Here is a 22,260-nt window from a genome sequence, read left to right as displayed (position 1 = left end):
TTACCATAGGCTGGGCATGAATCGGATGCTTCATACCTCAATAATTGCACTAAAAGACTGGTGACCTCTGCTTTAGGTTCCTATTTTCTTGCAACAATGCATTGACATTTGTATTTTGACTTTTGCTTTAATGCATGTACCTCTTGGTCTCCATTCTTTGTTTCACTGATTCTTACAGTTTCAATTGCCTCTTTCAATTATCTCTTTTTTTAATGTAAAATCTGTAGCATTAAATACACAGTAGGTGTAATTTTAACGTTTAACAGGACCATGTAAAACAGGTTAAAAGATCCAACATGTTTTTCCTGTGTAAATATGTTCGAAAAAAAAAAAAAAGTAATCTAAGTGCATAACCTTCACCAAAGTCTAACGACTGTGAAGAGAGTGGGGCTATTTTTACGGTGCAGAAGTTTAAATGAGAAACATTTTTTTAAAATTATTTAATGACTAGTCATTTATCAATGACTAGTGTTTAAAACCCACATGAGAAAAATAAAAGTGAATATTTGTTGCTGTTGCTGTTGCTGCCGCTGCTGCTGTCGCATCCACCGTACAGACACACATGATTTTGTCTTTAAAAAACAGGTTTTGTATAGATAAACGTGGTTTTGTCTTCAAAAAACATGTTTTGTATAGACAAACATGGTTTTTGTAATTTACAAAACATGTTTTGTACTGACAAACATGGTCTTCTCGAAGGGGTTCTTTAAAGTGCACACGAGTCAAATGCGTACAACGGTTTAAAGTCCTTATCCGAGAAGACATGTTCCACCACCGGAACCACTGGCGAGTGAGGTGTTCGAACCAGCGCCGATATTATAGTTGAAGGTTACGGTGCCCCTGACTTAACCGGTCGGCCAAAGAACTCGCCAATATACTACAAAACATGTTTTGTACAGACAAACATGGTTTTGTCTTTACAAAACTTATTTTGTATAGATAAACATGGTTATGTCTTTCACAAAACATGTATTGTACAGACAAACATGGCTTTGTCTTTACAAAACATGTTTTGTATAGACAAACATGGTTATGACTTTACAAAACATGTCTTGTCTTTTACAAAGCTTGTTTTGTACAAACAAATTTTTGTCTTTACATAGCTAACTTTTTGTCATGAGATTTCAGTTTTCTACAACAAAATAAAACTCCAGAGAAGTCGAAATTGTCTATACTCACTATGGCATATATTTATTTGCATTGCTAATTTAATATTCTATTTATATCGACACTTATGTCGCTCTACGAGGAACAGAACACCTTACAAATCTTCCATTTCATAAGAAAAACAAAAACAAAAAAGTGTGATAACAATCAGCTTTACTCTGAGAAAAGAAACTCACTATGGCAATGTTTATTTTACATATTTGCATAAAGTAAAAACAAACGTTTTTATTTCCTTTATTTATCTACCGATCGTAATCTTTGGAACATTTCCACCAGCGAACGAAAAGCTGCTGGCCACACATGTGTCGATTTATTAGTTTAAACGGGTTTTTTGCATTGCTAATTTAATATTCTATTTATATCGACACTTATGTCGCTCTACGAGGAACAGAACACCTTACAAAACTTCCATTACATTCTTTGTGACTTCCATAACATTTTCAGGTTTTATGGAGAGTAAGTTCATTTGTTGTATAGCTCTACAACCCAACAAAGGTCCACCAATCTTTGGATTTATCAGTTTGACTTTGCATTGTTTATTTATCTACCGATCGTAATCTTTGGAACATTTCCACCAGCGAACGAAAAGCTGCTGGCCACACATGTGTCAATTTATTAGTTTAAACGGGTTTTTTGCATGATTGCTAATTTAATATTCTATTTATATCGACACTTATGTCGCTCTACGAGGAACAGAAAACCTTACAAAACTTCCATTTCATAAGAAAAACAAAAACAAAAAAGTGTGATAACAATCAGATTTACTCTGAGAAAAGAAAAGTTCTTTAAATTATTTTGTACCTCTCATTGCAGTTGATAAAACATGTTTAAGATTACGTTTACTTACTTATCAAAGGTGGCTTTAAATAGTTTTAAAAATGTATTCATTTAAATTATTGTATGAAAATAATACTCCAAATATTGAAGACCATGCAATCGATTTGGGATTAAATATTTCGACTTTAAATATGTTCCATTAGTAATGAAAAATTATCCATATTCACAAGCTTATATACATCAAATTCCAAAAGTATACAATCAAAAAAATTACCTCTAGTAGGTGAAAGCTGTGATTTAAACTTAAGCTCAAAGCATTCTTTCTCTACTGATCAAAGCTACCTACAAATACAAAGAAAGTTTCTTTGATGCCTGAGCCAATTGTTATACAATGGGTGTAGTCTACGTATATCAAACGCTTCATTAATATACATACATTTCTAATAATAAATATAAATTGATCTAAACCTACGACTTTCTCATCGATAAACCTATTTTGAAATCGATGGTAGATGGTTATCTGCATATATAGTTTTTTCTGCAACTACAACAAATAATTATTTATCTATTATTTATAAATTGTTCCAATATAAGCCTAATATCAAAATAAGTAAAATAATGTTCATTCTGTCTGTCAAAATACAGATATTTGGGGCATTGGACTTAGGCCAGACTGCCGAAACCCAGTTTTGCTGAATCCTACATTTCCGAGTATCAAACTCAAAAATTGTGAATATTAGTTTGCCAAGACCCAGATTGCCAAATGTGTATTTAATAGCAACTCATACTCAAATCTCATTCCTTATGAGTGCAAGTTAAGTTAGTTTACCTAGGCCAAAATTAACTTCTCTATTCTATACACGCAGCCTAATAGCTGTTCCAAGTATTCTAGCTAACACCAAAATGTCCAACTACTATAAGCTAACCTTACCCACACTGCCCAAACCGTTTAAATTGTATTCGTTGTTCAGTAGGCACGTAACTTATGACATCTCTGACCTGTAATCCAGCGTTCCACGTCATTGATTAATTATATTCTACCACTCTTTTGTTCAGTTCCAATTAATGCCTTCCGGCTTTTCCACACGTTTATTCTGTTGATGGCATATATTTTGACAATAAGTTGTCAATGATTTACATGTTTTATTTAGGTGTTTATAAGAGTGCCTTTTCTTTAAAATAAAGTTGCTAAAATTATCTCATTTCACCTTTTTTTGGCCAGATGGTTCTTCTTTACTTTACCTTCGATCCCCTACTCAAGCTTCCCAGTCCCGTCAGCCTCCCCTACCACCATGACAAATAACCTAGATACACACCAATGACCAACGCACAGTAGACTGCACCTCTTTGTACTTGAAGTTTGGGCATTTGATTAAATATTTTAGTGTAATGAGTTGAAATTCAGATAAATGTGTTTTCATAAGTATGGGTCGGTAGTATGGCATTTCGGCAAAGTGGACTCGGAAATCTGGAATTCGGCAAACTGGGTTTCAGAAAACTGGTCAAATACCCCGGGCCTTAAATGCTAAATATATATAAAATATAATAATGACATAGGCCTTCAACACTTATCCTCTCGAATATTTGTCTTTGTAGGACTTTGAGCAGAATAATTCGTAAAATCAGCACTAGGAATCATACCATTTACTTTCTCTAAGAGCTGCACGTTGTAAGTCTGTCTACGTGATCCGGCACAGCATGCACAGCAGTACTCTTTCCATTCATCACGAATATGTTTTTGTCGTACGCAGAAGAACAAGAAGATAAAGAAGCCTTGAAGTGAGTTGAAAATGCAAAATAGTGCTTGAAATATTTCCCTTGTAGACGAGTTAGAATCAATTGCCATGAATCCAAAAACCCATGTTAGCCCGAGTAGGACTGAAATTGCGATACCGTTCTGCAAATGACGTTTGATAACAAGCTTCCTCTTTGACTCGTCGACATTCATTATATTTCGCCCGCAAGTCAGTCTACGCATGACTAGAACGAATACTACACAGTTAAACAACAGAAGGAGACCGACAACGAAGATGAATCCAAAATTCCGAAGATTTCCTGAAGAAATGAAACAGCTGCAATACAAAAATATCTTTATCTTTAACGCAATGTTTTCACAAGCACACGCTTATCAAAATTATATAAGCTTACTTATTTTGTGTATTTATTGTGGTTGTGTATAATTACACTACACCTAGATTTAGTTAAAGAGCCGGTGTACTAAACTGGCAAAAAATGTTATTTCTCTATATATTTGTTATAACTGGTATAAAAACGCTAAGAATGCAAGATAAAAATGTTTAAAATAAATTAAAACATGAGTAGAAATGACTGTTTCAGGAATGAGGGGAACTAATAACCTGTATAACCACTGTCTCTGTATTGTACCTGTACTATTTGGAAGTTGACAAGCATCACCTTTGATTTATTTTCCTCACTATATTTTATTTAGATAAAATGGGGCTAATTGGCCACACATGTATGTTCTGTACTCCAAAAATTAAGGGCAGCTTTTTAGCTTGTCTCATCATGCGGCTAGCAAACGCTGTAAGATGTAATTTGCCACGTTTAGGCACCTAAACATTTTTGTGACGTGTCAGTTTCGAGTACAAGTGGCTGATCGAACTGTGGATATACTTTACCATCAACCGATCGAGTAACACCTCTTTTTAAATAAAAACAATGTGATTGTTTTATGTTAAAGATACATCCCAGAGATTCATAAATACTTTATAATTTATTGAAAGGTACTGAAAATGTTAACTAATCTTGGGGACATTCTTAGAAACCCAATTGAACTACATGGTACCCTAAAACCGTCTTTTTAGTAAAATTTGGATCCATAGCAGATTTTAATATTCGTTGGCTAGATCAGATAAAACGTATTTAGCTCCACACACAGCGCTACTAGCAGTTTCTCAATTCGTGCCAAATACACCTCTGATAGCTTTATTATCCAGCTTCCCAAATTCAATGCATAAACGCAATTTTCTATCTGTTTATAGTCTTAGGGTGCTATTTTCAGGCATCTAGAAGTGTTATAACCGTACCAATTCGTATTTCATCTCCATCTCAGCATTGGAGTCACTAATTTGTTTTCAAATAAGTCATGGATAATCCTTTAAATTCCAAGAAGGGGATTTTGAGGGGTTCCTTCTTAATTTAAGGCAATAGCCGTTAACGCCCTACTTTGCTGGTCAATAAATTAAAACTTGTAGGAGAATTTGTTTATCAATGCTCTGTCATTGGTTAATAATTCCAAATATTTACTATTCAAGCATTATCTTCTAATGTTTAAGTGAGCTTTGAAATTCGTAATGATGTTCTTGTGTTATGTTCTAATCATCGAATTAAAAAAAAATCCCCTGTATTTTAATGTAGGCATGCCCATAATCTTTAGTATATTCATAATTCATTTTTACTCAACCCTCTTATATACGATTTTGGTTGCTCTGAGCTGCGCTCGTCCTATATTGGAAGTATCACTTTTTAAGAGCAGATTCCAAATACTACTTGCCTACTCTAAGTGCGGCCGAATTATGTTTGCGATATGTACAGATTCCTTTGTATACAAAGTGTCAAAAGTAACACCATGAAGGTCCTTAGTTGAACTTAAGTAGGTAACACCTTTTCTCTTCACCTGTGAACATGGTACTGATAGTGTAGGTTTTTGACGTTCATATTTCTCTGTTTTAAACTTTATTTCTTGACCATTTTTTCAATACCTAGAGATCGTTTTAAATTATATCATTTGGCTTCATGTTGACGATATTTAAAAAAAAAGAATGGTGTCATTTGCAAACATCCGTACTATAGCTTTCCAGAAATCCAAATATACGTTATTAGAGATACTACTTTTGTCATTAAAAACTGCGTAATTTTATTCCACACAATAGATTGTCTCTCTAGTTGAAACCTCATAATTCCTATTTTTAACAGTTAGTGCATTTTTTTGTTTGTTTTTTTTTTTTTGTTTTTTGTTTTTTGTTTTTTGTTTTTTTTGTTTTTTGTATGTTTGCAGCGTTGTTTATTATGCTGTTGTAAATTTCACGGGAATACTTTTGTTCTTGTATTTACAAATTGGTCATATTCCAGTCTACGTCATTCATCAATTCTTTCATTTTTGTATATATTTTCGTGTAGTATTACGTCGCTACAATTCAAATCTGCTCTTAGCAAAAGCACAGCTTAACGTTATATTTTCGTCAGTATCAGTAAGAAGTCTGGCTTGGAGTTACTTGTCCAGACCTTTAATTAAAAAAATTGAAAACTAGGTCTAAATTAGATCTAACTGCAGCTTCATGCGACTCCTCTTCAAATATTTCATGGGATATTCGAAAAATATATTTAAGTCCATCACTGAAGTCAAATTGTTAATAATATTACACGGATGTTTAAGGTTGAGGCCAAAAATTTGTTATAAATTTCACGTTAATTTAGGTTTATTCTAGCTGTAACAAGTTAAAAACATTTGGAAAAGCAAATTATTCTTCATTAATAATCAGAATATTTAGAATGAAGTGTTATTTAAGTATGCACATCTTTGATATATGGTATTTGGACAAAGTTTGAAAAAATCTAAGCAAATTGAAAACCCCAGAAAATGTACAAAAAATGTACAAAAACTTTGTAGAACAGGATAGAAGAAAGGAAATAATACAAATACAGTCACTTTTCCGTTTGTTAAAATAAAATAGCTAACAATATTTTAAAAATTGGATCAGAAACAAACATATCAATAACTGGTGAAGTTCTTTAACGGTATGTGCATCTTGTGTTGCTAAGACGAACAGCTTGCTTATTGTGCTATTATTTTAATTGTGTCAGACTAGTCAATTATTTACATTTTAATTCATGTGAATTTATTGTTGTAGATATAATTTATAAATGGCTTGAATATTTTGGTTAATTTACAGAAATACATGGCATCAAAGATTTGAATTAAAAATATGGTATCATAATTCAATACTTACTATTTTTCATCCGCATAGTTGTCGACGTCAATCGCCAAACAAATTGCAACGATAACTAAAGGAAAACCTAAAAATAAATTGCAATACTATAATTAACTTACAAAGCCTATATGCACATAATGATATATAGGCCTATTTTATATATGGTTTAGTGAAGAATGTATGATTATAATTACTATCATTCAGAAGTTCGAGCGGTGCATATTCATTTCTTATTTCTTAGTTGGTTTTTTGCTCACTACTTTTTTAAGACACAAAAAGGACTTTCAAGAAAAACTCGGGAACGATTAATGAGAAACAGATTTTTGAATATCTAAAAAAGTATGGAAAAGGGCGTAACGACTCTATCTATTTCACTAGAAATATAAACTTAAAGCACACTCTCAAACTTAGTTATGCTTTGCAGCATTAGCGCATCGCAGCCACTTTTGAAGGAACACAAACGGTTGAACTCGGCCTCGAATCAAAGAATATCTGGTGTATTGCCAATGCATTACTTTCAAGGTCCTATTGTAATTTTATCTGCAGCAGATAGATCACAGCGATCGAAATATTATCCCATCATTATAATCATAATTATTAGAAAAGTTTTTTGTGAAGTATTAACAAGCTGCTGCTTTCCTATCTTGAAGTAAATGAGCTTCTTAGTAGCGCTCAGTGTGCTTTTAGGCAATACCAATCTTCAAGAGATCTCCTATCAGTACTACTCACTGGTCATGTACACAAAGCACTGGACCAAAATAATAAAAGCTTTTATGGTGGACAACATTCCAAAATATAAGTCACCGTGGATTATTTCACAAGATGCAATCATATGGTATCACTGGCTCTCTTTTTTACTTATTCAATTCACTCATTTTTTCTACAAACATATGAAGGTTTTCCTAACTGTAAGTCGTCTTCTACTTCTAAAAGGGTTTTTGACGAAAAACAGTTAATGATATAAAGATTTTTGAATACTTAACAATTTGGGAAAAGGTGCAATTAGAGTGTTTACGCCCCCTTTCCCCATATTTTTGAAAATACTATCTTATTAACTGTTCCCGAGACATTTTGCGTCTTAGCAATATCAGTTTTATAAACAATGGAATATATTTTCCTCGTGAGCTTGGCTTTAAAACAACAATTTGAAGCCTTATTATTTATTATTTTATTTATAACAACATTTCAGGAGAAAAAAACAATATAAAATGTCCTCCATATATAATCAAGAGTAAAACACTATCGAGGGTTCTCCAGGGCATCATAAAATAAAAAAAATTGCAAAATTTTACATTAAAATTAATTGTTCGATAAATAAGTCGTATCAAAATAGAGGTCATATAAAAAATATTATAAAATACATACATAGAATTCATTACATAAAAAAATACGATCAATTGAGTAATTATTTACAAATAGTTAAAGATGTAGTGTGTCATGCTAAATACCAAAAAAAAAATCATTATTAACTTGCCCATTTTGAAGTAACGTAAAATTTATCAACTTGAACATAGCAATTAGTGTATTTAAAAAATGTCTACCCATCAGTTTACAGCGAAAAATGATAGAAACAATTCCAGTCACTGGAAGTGTTTTATTATTTTTATTATAATTCTTTGGTTTAAAAATCAGGGCACACATTTTTTAAATTCAATAATTTTTATGCACAAGTTAATAATTTGTATGCTATTGCAATATGAGTAAGTATATTTTAAAATTATTTTTTATGATTTTTTGACATTAGCAAGGGACAATACATCTTTAAAATTATTATACAACATTAAGTTACGTGAAATTATGATATCAAAACAACTTTAGAATATTTCATTATTTTCAGATGTTTATTAAGAGCTTTTGAAAACCTACTATAAAAGAAAACAAGAGAGCATTTCTGATATCAGATGGGAGAGATTTGAACAGACGATTAAAATGATTGAGAGGTGAGTATTTGAAGGTATTGGTTCTTGAATACCATTCTGTGAATATAAGGTCATGAGTATGTCTTAGGTAAATAGAGACAGCACTAAACACATTAAGATCGATAATACCATAAAGCCATTTGGAGATGAACATGATGTGGAGACATGATTCTGGCATAGGTTGATTCCATATTTAGCAACTGAATAATATGATGATCGGGTAGACCAATGACCACCAACATAAATACGTGTGAAACGCTGTTGAACATTGAAGAACGATTCACTGAATCGTGAATGAAATTACAGTTTATGCAAGTCCAATTCATAGTATTTAAACATGTTCTGTACCACTTCAAGGTCATACTAATACATGTTCTATGGAAGGTAGAACCACACTGATTGCAATTGATGTTCAGTTTAATTTTAGCAGGTTTGTCGCAGGTCTTATTGTGGTCCTGGATTGGGATGGACGTTTCCAGATACCATCAGGTAGCTCGCATAAAAGGTAATGTTATGGTTGGGGTATCTCTGTCTTTGCACTCCGTAGAAGCGGGAACATTTTCGTGGTCAATACACGATATGATGACTGGATAATATCGGCATATCAACGATTTCTAGGAGACTACCATAAAAAGTCGTTTGTTTCTCCTGTCGGATATCTGAGCAAACACTTATTCTCAGGTAGGAAGTAAAATCTACCACCTGTGATCGTACAATTTAAAGAGACGTTATGTACTATGCCATCATCAGCTGTAAATAAGATGTTTACAAACATACCTTTGAATCCCCATTCTTTGAAATAATAGGCCAGGTAAGTTCAAATTGGCGTAGTAATACTACGTCGATAATAATAATAAAAGTCGATAGAACGGCAGTAAGAATATTATGGCCTCCATGGCGATGACCGTAATTAATATTCCAGAGAAAATCAACTTTCACACAAGCGTTCGGATGATGAACATCTTAATATGATATATAAAGATAAGTAAGTGATTAATTAATCTTCTGGATTCAGTTGGTGTTCTTAGGCTATGATGATCACTTCCTTCTATTTCTAGATGAGGTGGTCTAGTTCATTTGCTTTGGCTATGGCTTCCAGCCTAATGGCTACCCAACTGTAGCCTACACAGGTCGTTGTTCCGACTTAAAACGGGTAAAACGGAATGTACAAAGAAAGATTGATTCTACTCGTAAAAAAGATAACGTACGTATTCGTTCTTTGTGTCTACAAACAATTATTATAAATTATAAATTTGATTGCATTAATAGTGGCCTCAATATAGATTAGGCTTTCTCAGCCATTATAAGATTTAGTTTGTTACTGACTCCATTGTTCATAATTAGCTCCATGACTGCACAGATAGTTTATCTGCCTAGCTCTATTTATTAGTAGAATGGTAAGTTGCTTGATTACACTTGTTATCTCTGATCATTGTATAACCGACTGCTAATTGGTTAATTGTGAGACTTGCTAATTATGTATGCATAAGCTCTTTTCTATTTTGTTTTCATTTTTTTTACTTCACACACATGATGAAGCTGCCATTGACTGCCAGCGAAAGCTTGTGTTGAATAACATCTAAGTTAGTCGCTGAGTGCTGCCTTTTAATTCTCTTTGTAAACAATTATTTGTAAAACTTCATCAAATACTGTAGATAATATTGCTAGTATTTTAAGCTGGACACACACTGTTTCTCTAGATCAATGTCCATCGTTTTCTTATTACATCTAGTTGTAGATTCGTTAGATTTGTTGCAACCGTTTTTCAATCAAAATTAATGGGGTGAACGATGGTTGGCACACAAACTCTGAAATTAGGCATAGGGAAGCTTAGGCCACAGGCACAGCAGTACCAGTAGTAAAAAAAATTGCCGACCGACCGACCCCGATTTTCAAATGTCACTGTGCGTTAGCAACACAACAAGCTATTTTTAGGCCTTATCTTCTTTTGTAATTTGTTAATGTTTTACCCCCAGTATATAATATTTATATTTCTTTTCTTATAAAATTGTGTCGATTCTCATTAAATATCTGAAACTTAGTTACAATAGACACAGAATGTTCTTATGCGAGGTAAAGCAGTAGGCAAGACGGCAATGAATGATTTAGATTATCTCCCGCCATACATTAATGTTTTCGCAACTAGAATATCATTGGTACATGTTTGAAGATTCATATCTCCGTTAGAATCATATAACGGAGGTCATGTTTGACCATTAAAGTTTCCATCTAATTTAAAAATACGCCGTCCTTGTCACTTTATTATTTACGTGTGAAATATATTTTCTTGATAAAAAATGCAAATCTCCCTATTTTACCAGGGAAAAACTATGTTGCCGTCCTATCTATGTTTCCATTCTTTCTCCGTTTGTACAACACAATGGTAGTTTTTTGGAGAAAGAAAATAAAATGTATATTTTGAAACCACTAAAATTAAGTTTTCTTCGAATCACCAAGACCCTGCGAGTTCATAAAGCAAAAACTATTTTTTCTATCATCGCAGACGGATAGTGCTATGCAAATGATTATCATTGTACCAGGGAGCAGTCATTTTACATAAGCGTCCCATTAAAATACCGATTTTCCAAACAAACGAACTATTTTAATTACCTGTCATTTGTTTGTGTGTGCATAGGGTATGTGGAGTTTATAAACGAACGATGAAATGCAAACATAGAACCAATACCCCTAGGAATCACTCTACAAGATACAAAAACATTGGTTTCGGGTCTTTTTCCATGGTGGTTTCACGAAATTCTTTCGTCAAACAACCGGACTTTTTAATCAAAACCCAGCTCTAATAAGAGCGAATTCATGTAGTATATATTTCCTAAGAAAACTCCTGCTGACAATGTTGTGTTGTTTTTAATCATCACACGGATCAAGAACTATTTTTCAAGTAATGTAAATGGAGTCAAACGAGACCCTTCGATCTCTTTATAAGGCTCAGATTCTACTGAGTAACATAGAGCTGTGATTTTCTTTGTGTTTAATGTCCTTGACAATATACTTTTTTGATATGACTCTCTCATCCAATCCATTCAAAGACATGATATAGTTGAAGTCACAGTATGTGGCGGCCATTTCCATCTTTCAACTGGATTATAACATGGTTCCATCGTTTTTCTATATTTTCCAGACTTTTAAATCGTTTATTATTAATTTGCTAACTTCTCTTTTCTAACTTTTTTTCTGGTCCTAGTTAGTCATAGATTCTTTGCTTTTTCACATGCTCTAATACAAACAGAAGGTATAAATAACACCATTGCTAGAAATTCCAGGGTCGACAATTTTATATTAAATCACCAACGATTACAGTATACTACAGCAGTCTTATTTGAAAACTATGTAGTTTATAGGTATGTATAAAAATGCTGTTGGAAAGAAGTGACAATTACTGTGTTACTGCTTAGGACGTGTTTGCACAGATTGTTACGATCATCCAGACACTGCTTTAGTACTACCTAATATTGAGTCTTGCAGGATGGCTTTCGTAAAATTAAGAACAAAACAGAGGGTAATTTAAATAACCGATAGTCCACCAAAAAGACATGGAATCAGAATACTCGAAGCATACTGTACTTCGAAAACAGCCTAGCCATCGTGTATGTACTGAGCCGTAGGCTTGCTGCAAGTCCCTGATGTTTTGTTCTCATTCTAGACAGCGCCACCAACGAGTGAGTTAATTTTGATAATCTCTATGCTCCAAATAGATATAGTAGGTATAGTATGTAAATATAGATATAAGTATAGTATGAAACGCCAATCAAATTTGGTATGGCGCACACTCAGCGCATTAGAAAGATTATATTTTACAGAGTAACCCAAATTATGCCCTTGAACCCAAGCTAGCTGAACCGTTGAAAATTGCAATCGTAATCATTAAAACATATTTACCATATCCAACAACGTATATTTTCAGCATGAAATATCTAATTTCAGCATAATGGATCTTCACAAACATAAGATACATGTTCATTGCTTCTATAGACATCCAAAATACGGAAGAAAGTCCAAAATAATGGATCAGTGTGGCAACAATGATGCATCCAGTTTCAGAACTTGTCTTTTTGATTCCAGTCACAAACACCAGATAGAGGAGTAGCAGCGATATCGATAAGTTGATATGTATTTTCTGAGGGATTTTGCATCGAATTTTCCTGCAATTCAAGTTCAAGAAAGTTTATCTCTATACTGCACCATGGTTTCACGTACACCCATGATACACCCATACACACATACATACATACACACATACATACGTATGAACCCGGCAACCTGAGTTCCTTTCATTCGTTTAACGTGTCTGACGATTTTGGTATAGCACTAGTTAGGTATAAAAGTACTGCAAGGCATTTTGAGTTGATTTAGACACTGATATTCATTAAGACGGTGGTAATATACTATTCAATAGATATTTTGTAAGCATTGTGTTAACTTTTTTCGTACGTGATACGTGATAAGTGGCACTGTTCATGAGACATTATACTTACTTTAAATAAAGGTAATTGGCAATTGTAATTGTTAAACAAAATATAGACACGATGCATCCGATCAAACTAATGACAGACAAGACATCTTGAAATTGTGATTCCTTTGGTTGATAATAATCCTGTAAATATGTAGAGAAATAAATTTAAATATTAAAATATCTTCGAAGATTACATTGTTTAAACATATGTTAAAAACAAATCTTAATTTAAAACTCACATTTAACTGTTGGTCTATATATAATTTATACCGAAATAATTGTAACAACAGTACCACATAATATCTGAGTTCCTAAACACTCTGTGAAAAATATATGTAACTTCCTAAACAAATATATGTAATTTGCCCAAATATGGATATTATGATGTCCTATCATACCCATAAATGAAAAAAAATCATAGAAATTTGTCGCAATAAAACTTGAATATGATCAAGATTTACTCATTCAAATACATTATCTACAATTCTATAAATTATAATGACAAAGCTCTGTAATGTTTCAAGTGGAATACGTGATCATAATCAACTAAAAAAGCGTGTACATAATTGTTCTCAAACATATTGCAGCAGTATCTATTCAAGCAGTAGCAGCAGCGCTGTGGTAGAGCAGCAGTAGAAGTTCTACTTGAAAGTTCAAAACATTGAAAACAAATTATTTGTATACTCTTTAATGTTGCTTTGTTATAAAAAGTGATTTCAATGGTGAATATCATTTTTCAAAGCAACATAATTTTGCTGGCTTTGTTGATCCGTCCGAAAAGGAGTATGATGTCTGTGGCGCTTGTGCTTGTTAACAACGAGGGCACAATTTTTTGTTTACTTCATTAATCCAATATGGCCGGAGATGAAGTCATAAAACTGCTGCTTTGCAAATGTTTTTGAATGCTTGCTATGTTTGCAATACATATACATTTGAGAAAGAGAAAATTTCTAATGCGTTTCGTTCAAGTGAAGAAAGAACTTAGGAAGCGTTTAAGGCGAGGCCGGCTTGAATTTCGAGCAGCTAGGTGCAGGCGATTTTCGCGTCTAAAGAACGGTCAGCTAGCGATTTCATCGGCGTTGTTAGCTGCAGCAGCGGTTGGTGGCTGCTCGTGTGACCGTCTGATTTGTTACCGGTATGCCTCAGTACGAATGCGGCAATGAACCCTGTACCCTTTCACATCGAGTTGGGCAAAACTCGCTACGGTATTAATGCGGTATTAAGACTAGGTCCCGATGAGGTCTAACTGAAGGCGGCGTTTAGTCGTATTTACCCTTTCACATAGAAGGCCGGCATTCGAGAAATACGGTATTAATACCGTGTTGCAGGTCTGTCTAAAAGGGGTATTGGAAACATGGAATAAATACTTATTAAGACATCTTTCCGAAAAAAATTATCTCGGAAAGACGGATTTCTGAGATAATTTATCTTCGACAGACGGAATTTCAAGATATTGTATCTTGGAAAGACGTCTTTCCAAGATAATTTATCTTGGAATTCCATCTTTCCATGATAATGTATCTTGGAAAGACGGAATTCCAAGATAATGTATCTTGAAAAGACGTCTTTCCAAGATACGTTATACTTTATCATGGAAAGGCGGAATTACGAGATACTTTATCTTGGAAAGGCGGAATTCCAAGATAATATCGAGAAGACGAAATTCAAAATTCAAAGATAGCCTGAAAGCTGTAGTAAGGAAAGTTAAGCTACCTGTGACTTACCAATGAATAGGCCTATATTTAATTTGTTCAAGTTCAAAGTTGTGAGTGAATATTATTGTATTTCATTGTAAATTGTTATATTTTCAGAAGATATTTCAGCCGCTGCAAATCTCTTTCCTATTCTTCCTTCTTCCTTTATTCTTTCACAGTTTTGCGTTTTAATCATATTTTTCATAATTTTACACACTCACATATAGTCACTTGTTTAGGCCTAGACTAGACATTTCGGAATTCCGTCTTTTCAAGTTACGTTATTTTGGAATTCCGTCTTTCCAAGATACTTTATCTTGGAATTCCGTCTTTCTAAGATGCTTATCTTCGAAATCCGTCTTTCCTAAATCAATTATATCGGAAGGACTTTTTCCAAGATAAATTATCTCGGAAAGACGTCTTTCCAAGGTAAAATTATCTCGGAAAGACGTCTTAATAAGTGTTTATTCCATGTTTCCAAGATAATTAGCTTGGAAACTTGGAAACTCAGAAGGTCACTTTAAGCTTCCGTAGATATGACCTTTAAACAAAAAAAAAATATAAACTTTGTATACTCACGATTAGAATAGCGAAGTTTGTCAGGTGGTCACAGAAGCATATTGCACTGTCATCTTCTGTCCTGTTAAGTGTACAACCATCATTAGACCATTCACCCACACCATTATCGAGGGAAAAGTTCCAGAAAACACATTCTGTGTTAACGATTTCCTACAAATCAAACAATTAAACTTGATTCAAAATCATACTTTAAATTAATGAGAAAATAAAGGCAATAAATTATAATATGTTTTCTTTAATTAATTACTCACTCACAAAGCTAGAAAGAAAAGTCACTTTTATGGGATGTACTAATCCATCAACCTTCACTCTCTCTACTGAAGCTGAAATAACATGGCCGCTAACTTTACGTTTAAGTTCTTTTCCAGACTCATTTGCTAACTTGTTTGAAATAAACAGCGAATTATTCTGGTACACAGTAAAATACAGTCCAATTTCATCCTCTTTCGTGGGAGATTGGCTTGAGGTAATCTCAGGTGGAAGAGAAATGGACGCTCCCACCATGTCAATGGGAAAAGGTTTCTCAGATAAAGTCACAATATCAGCTTCAAAGTTTTCACTAAGAGAATCACCATCTGAGAATGCCACGTACGTAAGACCATTGTCCAGAGCACGTGAGCTGGTTGATAACGTCATTATGCTGACATGAGTTAGTACAACAGTGAAATTTATGCCTGCTGCTGCTACACATTCAAGCTGTTGCTCTAAAGATTTAACAAATGAGGACGCTGTTCCTTTCATTGATTGGTTTTTTCCAAGTACACCAGAATCAATTACGTTGTTGACAACTGTAACTACGTCGAAAGTTACCTGGAAATATTTATAAATGAGCTATTTAAACTTGATGAAAAGGGATATGGTTTTTGATTCAGTCATTTTCAAGACATTGTAGATTGTATCATAATGATGTTATATACAGATATAATAGTTGTTTTGTTAAAATGATTTTTTATTTATTTATTTATTCCAAATACTAGCCCTTAACTATGTTTTCCAAATTGACGAATCAGTTATTTAAATAGAACATGTCCAATTTGACACTCTGTTGAAAAAAAGTATACTTACCGATTTGTTTGGCATTTTGAGTCCAACAATGTCTTCTAGTATATCTAACACGTTCATAATCAAATATTCATCTAGATCACCTGTATTGTTTGTAACTTTTGCAAGAGCATCGGCAACATCTACAACATTGTCTTTGATAACATTTATCTAGAGTAACATTGAATTAATAAAAATTTGCGATAGTTAGAATACACCTCAAGTGTATTGCACTGATTTTCAAAATAAAAAATAGAAATATATCAAAATGTTAGCTCAAATATAATATTACTTCTTTTATTCTTCGAATTTGTGTTGAGGATGTTCCGATGTCACAATCAGAAACATTAAAAGCATCCCACTTAGCTCCAGATATGTAATCTCCTCCACAGTAGCGTGTTGCTAAAGGAACCATATTACCTATAAATTATAGAATTACAATCATATACTTCTATAATACACAGCAATTATTAAGTGTTGTATATATGAGTATGGTATGCGCATACAGTGCACCATTCGAAACCATTTTCCAAAGAACAAAATAACAATCTTCAATCATTTATCACAAACTAACCCTCTAATTGAAGACCGGACCCCAGCTGATTATTTTTTCTCAATCATTTTGTTTTATTTTTAAATATATTTTTTATTATTTTATGATTGCTCAAATAATGCATATCATTCTAAATTCTCTTGCTTTAATTGTATTTAAGAGCTATAGAGTAATATTAATATTAGACAACTGTTTGAGATCATTTACATACATACGATATAAACTTTGCACTTATTTTCAAAATAAGAAAAATTAAAAAAAATGATTGAATACATTTTTACAAACCTTCATTTGAGTATAGAGGACATTGTTGTGTAGATTCTGCAATTGTGTGAAGCAAAACATCTTGGAAACTGTATGAAATACCATTCTGAGTGACGCTTTCTCCAGTACACATCACTATTATATAGATGTGCATTATAATTGTTTTGATATAAATATTTCGCAAGATAATAAACATCAAGTTCATCAAAAAGAATGAAACACTGTAGTACAATTTCAAACTGTTTAAAATCTGTTCATACTGCAGCCATAATATGCATAAGCACAGTTGTACATACTTTACATGTACAGCTAGTGCAGTTTTACAGTATAATACCAACGTTAAAGAGGGTGATTGACTTATAAAGCAATTAGTATATTACTTTACATTCATACACAATGGAAATTATTATAATTAGGAATAGATTACAGGCATTCATGACTTTTCATGCACCAAATGTAACCTTCGAATAATTCCACTAGTGTATGATAAGCAGTTGTCTTAAAACAGCAGCCCAACTTGTGTCCAGAATGTCTTGGGGCAACATAATACACCTTTCCTCTAATTGGTTAACGATAAAGAAGCGCATCTCATTTAAGTTTATACTCCTCACATAAAAGGCTTTCAACCTCGTTCTGTAGCATGTTCTGGGTTTTTAAGATCAACCACGGACATATCCATACTTTCAGTTCCGGCATCACGTCTCAAAACATACGTCCTTTTCTATTTTCAAAATTCTGACTTTCTGATCTTCGTCAGGCATCCTCATTTTAATATTTAAAAAGAAATTGAAGACCTATCTCTTCAATAAGGTATAAACTCAGTTAATTCATATTTACATTTATTTTCACTAGTTTTTCCTTGAAAAGTCGCGCCTCACTACAGGAGGTGGCACCGCCAACATAGTAGTGTACGGTAGTAGGGCCCCAGGTTTATCCTCAGTCCAATGCTTATCCTCGGTAGAAGCCATGGTACCCCATCTCAAAATCAGGGGTTTGCACCTTTCTCATTTTCTTTTTGTAGTTTTTTAATGGCGTGAAAACGCATTGAGACGGTTTTCTTGTGGAATGCGCTATAAAAATACATGGCAGATGATATAGTGTGTGTACCGGTATACTAGACATCTGTGTGCAGAAATATTACTGCCTATGTGTGTGTTTAGGTGTTGAAGTGTACACATATATACGCTCAAATTTAAATGTAAATGTATGGCCCTCCTTAAAATTTATCAACAAAACAAGTTGAGACACTATCCAACCAAGCTATATAAAAAATAATGTTTTGATACTTACCGGCTTCGTAAACAACAGTGATATAAGGCAGTACACAGGGATAATCCTCACCTGACCGTGCTAATAACACCAGCTGTTTTTGGTCGGGTCTTTGGTCTTTACATTCCTTTGAAAAAACAAAATACAGTGCTAATAACATATAGGGGCTTTCGATTCCGAACCTAGAACAAAAAGGTAGAATATTATCCGTGAGGGTTCTACTGTAAATCAGTATTGGTTTTACGACGCATAAGTGGAGTGTCAACAACATAAAAAAAAAATTTACGCGCAAAAGTTAAATTCTAGAAATTCCGGAAAAGACGCTCATCTCAGTTTTAACCACTGATTTTTATTATAAAGACTTGATTGCTAATTGAGTGGTGTTAGTGGCAGGCACCGGTACCATCTGCAAATATCAAAGTGACGTATCAGTCTAGCCACTTTAGGTAATGGGAAAATATATGCCTGTTTCTATTTCTAAATATACATTTGAGTATACACAAACAAGAAAAACGAACAATCATCATTAAAATGTAAGGAAAATGTGTAGAAGAAAGCTGATTACCATAAAAGAGCAATTGCTTACAAAATAAAACTGCACAATATGCACATTGCACACACTCGTACATATGGAAAGCCTTTTATTTATGCTAAACATACAAACCAAAAAATAATATAAAATTTAAATTGACACTAATTATGGGACAATAATTTTATAACCATTATAATATATAATGTTCCATCAGTTCTAGGCAATTTACTAATTTCCCTTACGATACCAATCAAATATTTGAAATATAAATTATCAAAAGGAAAAATTTCAAGAAGCATTGGCTTCCTTCCGTCTTACATACATATGGATAAATATATTCCATTTGCCTTGTACTAAAATGTCTTTTTGATGAGTAAACGCTTAAAGTAGAAAAGGTAAAGTGGAAGCACAGGGTTACATATTTTTTTGGAGCATCCTCTGTTTGTTTGTTCGTTCGTTCGTGGGATAATCCATAATCACAGCAGCTACACCGGTATGTTCATGGTTTCTAGCAAGCTAATGGTGTCCTCGTACAGATGAAGACCTTCGTATCCACAACTGGCACGTGCTGACTATATGGTCAGTGGTTTGGGATGCACTGCATTGACACTGATCTGAAGGTTTGCTCAAATTTTCTTCAGGTATGTTTGAGCCCTTCCGAATCCCGAGCAGAGGGAGTTTAGACGAACCCAGACTTTTATTGACAAGTAATCACAGCTTGGTGGTTTGGATGTTGGAGAGCTGATGTAATTGCAGAGAAAAGAAGATTTTTTCCACTCCTCAGCCTATCTGTCTGTTGCTCACGGTAGTACAGTGAATGCTGCTCTCGAAGCAGCATCACCTGGATAGCCAATTGAAGTCGTGCGATTCTTTGGTATAAGGATATTTGATTCATTTGCATTTCTGGCCAGTTTAAGAGCCAAATGCTGACGGCGAATAAGCGGTGGTATTATTCCTGGAAGAACAGGAAACGTTTTAGTTGGGTTGGAGGAAATTAAACATGGTATCAGTCTCATTGCCTAGTTGATTACAGTGTATTCTCTCCTGGTACGGTACAGTAGTTTCTGATGTACAGATATTAGCAGTCTGTTGTGACGCCTCATCCTGCACCGACAAGTTTCTTTAGAAGGCTGACACGAGATCGAAATTTAGCTGCAAAAAACTTGGCATGATGCGAGAATGTGAGATGATGAGAGAATGTGGGACTTCTGTCATGGGTAACCTCCAGGCAGGTTGGAGTGGAGGCAACCTTCAGTTTTGAACCATTAAGGGTAAAGTTCTATTTTAGTGAGACGTCTTGTCAGAAGGTGGGCTGAGCTTCAGGTGTAACTTATCAAAATAGCCACTAAATGTACCAAGGGTTTGTTATAGCCTTTCTTCGACTGGTTGGAATGCCTTGTCGGAAAACCATATAGACTTCTTCATTAAACTACTTACTAGGTCGGCCACAGCCGAGCCCTAGCATGGATGCTTTATTCATCACGGATCCGCATACTGGCTGCAAACTCATCTGTCTCCTCTAAACCAGATTTAAAAAAAAGTAAATTCATGTAAGTTAACTTTTGTCTGCCTCTGCTCATTCTATCATGTATGGGTTCCCATTGAATAAGCTGGATAACCGGAAGTTCTGGATGACGATGACAGTGTCCTGTCAGTGTCATTTTCCTGTACGCTATCTTCTCCCCGACCTTTGGTGGGGCGCCATACAATAGGTTGTTTGTATTCGATCATGCCAACTGATGGGCAGCTCCTATCATCCGGGTATATGTACCGTTTAATGATTTCTCTGGGACAGGTGTTACAGTCCAAGATTCGCATCCATACAATAAAACTGATTCAACTGCAGCCAAGAAGACGTTTCTTTGTTTGTCGGGCAATATGATTTCCATACTATTTTCATCTTGTTGAGTGCAGCCCAGGCAAGTGCTTTCCTGATCTTGATATTTGCTTCCGTGGAATACACCCATGAGCCAAGATATTTTAAATCCTGTACCTCTTTCAAAACCCTCCCTTCGATTATAGTTAGGGGGACATGGTCAGGTAGGTTGTATGTGATGACCTCTGTTTTCCTGGCATTACAAACGAGTCCTACTTTAATGCATTCTCTTAGCTTCTGAGCCTGTTGAATCGTGTTACATAGCAGACAGATGTCATCAGCAAAGTCTAGGTATGTAATGGTTAAAGCTGGGTGTGATTGTGAAGCCAAGTTCAGATTCCAGGCCACTAGTGGCTTGACGTAGAGCGTAGTCGAGGACAATGATGAACAGAAAAGATGCAAGGTGTTCATTAAACAGTCAGTGTTAAAAGTCTTTAAGCCAGACAATAAAATCTTGATCTTGTTAATGCCTGGAGCTCAGCTAATCTTATCTTTATAGCAGCGTTTATCTCTTGGGTGATAAATGGAGAGGACAAATCACTTGAAGGTGTAAGGGTTGATGCTGTGTGTTTGATTTCTTTGTTGACTTGTAGAAAGCACTCTTTGTAATACACCTCTAAAAACAAAGAAGAAAATAAAGTGAATGGTACATACCGTGTCATCTGAGACAACTATGTCATTCTCCCCACAAGGTTCAGATGCTAAGTGGGTGCATTTACGTCCAAAATGACACCAGTCACAATCAAAGCTGGTTACACATATAACACATCTGAAATGACACAAAAATAACGGTAAGCTTCAATTTAGCAAAAACTTCAATAGCTGTTAGATCCTCCTATCAGAGTTTTGCATATTATATCCAAAATGTTTGATATCATAAACCTGGTTTTTGCATGAATGCTATATGCAAACACTCTACAATCAAATACTTCAAATTGTGTTTAAAAACTATTTTGTGCCACACAAACACATAGTGTAATTTAGTTCGGAACAAGTCACTACTGATGATTAAACGATTACTACTCTTTTACATAGCATACTAATCAAAGCAAAACACTACTCACGAAGTTATAGCAGTGCAATTGTAGAAAGGAAAACTCGTGCTGACTACCGGTATATCAATTCCAGTCAAATTTGAATTTATAGACAATAATGAACATCTTGCA

General features: G+C 34.2%; 1 protein-coding gene across 1 annotated transcript; it reads right to left on the bottom strand.

Moving 5' to 3' along the window:
• Positions 1-2,545: 2,545 nt before the first annotated feature.
• Positions 2,546-21,855, bottom strand: LOC117112350 (adhesion G-protein coupled receptor G6-like). The gene is made up of 11 exons (XM_033255427.1): positions 21,749-21,855; positions 18,708-18,813; positions 17,439-17,552; positions 16,893-17,020; positions 16,625-16,771; positions 15,815-16,369; positions 15,560-15,709; positions 13,309-13,427; positions 12,713-12,975; positions 6,915-6,981; positions 2,546-4,016 (listed from the first exon to the last, which is right to left on the bottom strand). Exons 3-11 carry the CDS (start codon positions 17,548-17,550, stop codon positions 3,506-3,508), a joined length of 2,052 nt encoding a protein of 683 aa, XP_033111318.1. The 5' UTR covers positions 17,551-17,552; positions 18,708-18,813; positions 21,749-21,855; the 3' UTR covers positions 2,546-3,505.
• Positions 21,856-22,260: the final 405 nt, after the last annotated feature.

The sequence above is a fragment of the Anneissia japonica genome, unplaced genomic scaffold, assembly GCF_011630105.1.
Source record: "Anneissia japonica isolate Jap-2015-1 unplaced genomic scaffold, ASM1163010v1 scaffold581_len1011336_cov187, whole genome shotgun sequence".
Taxonomy (NCBI): domain Eukaryota; kingdom Metazoa; phylum Echinodermata; class Crinoidea; order Comatulida; family Comatulidae; genus Anneissia; species Anneissia japonica.
Note: the sequence above shows the minus strand (reverse complement) of the source record. Positions and strands in the feature narration are given on the sequence as shown.

What these genes read in the sequence shown, in the direction of transcription:
- LOC117112350 (XM_033255427.1), bottom strand. Translation starts at nt 17,550, where the DNA reads ATGTGTACTGGAGAAAGCGTCACTCAGAATGGTATTTCATACAGTTTC. An exon ending in CAAACTTCGCTATTCTAATC is followed by an intron (nt 13,428 to 15,559) that starts GTGAGTATACAA and finishes ACATATTTACAG; the next exon opens with GATTATTATCAACCAAAGGA. An exon ending in GCCAATTACCTTTATTTAAA is followed by an intron (nt 12,976 to 13,308) that starts GTAAGTATAATG and finishes CTTGAATTGCAG; the next exon opens with GAAAATTCGATGCAAAATCC.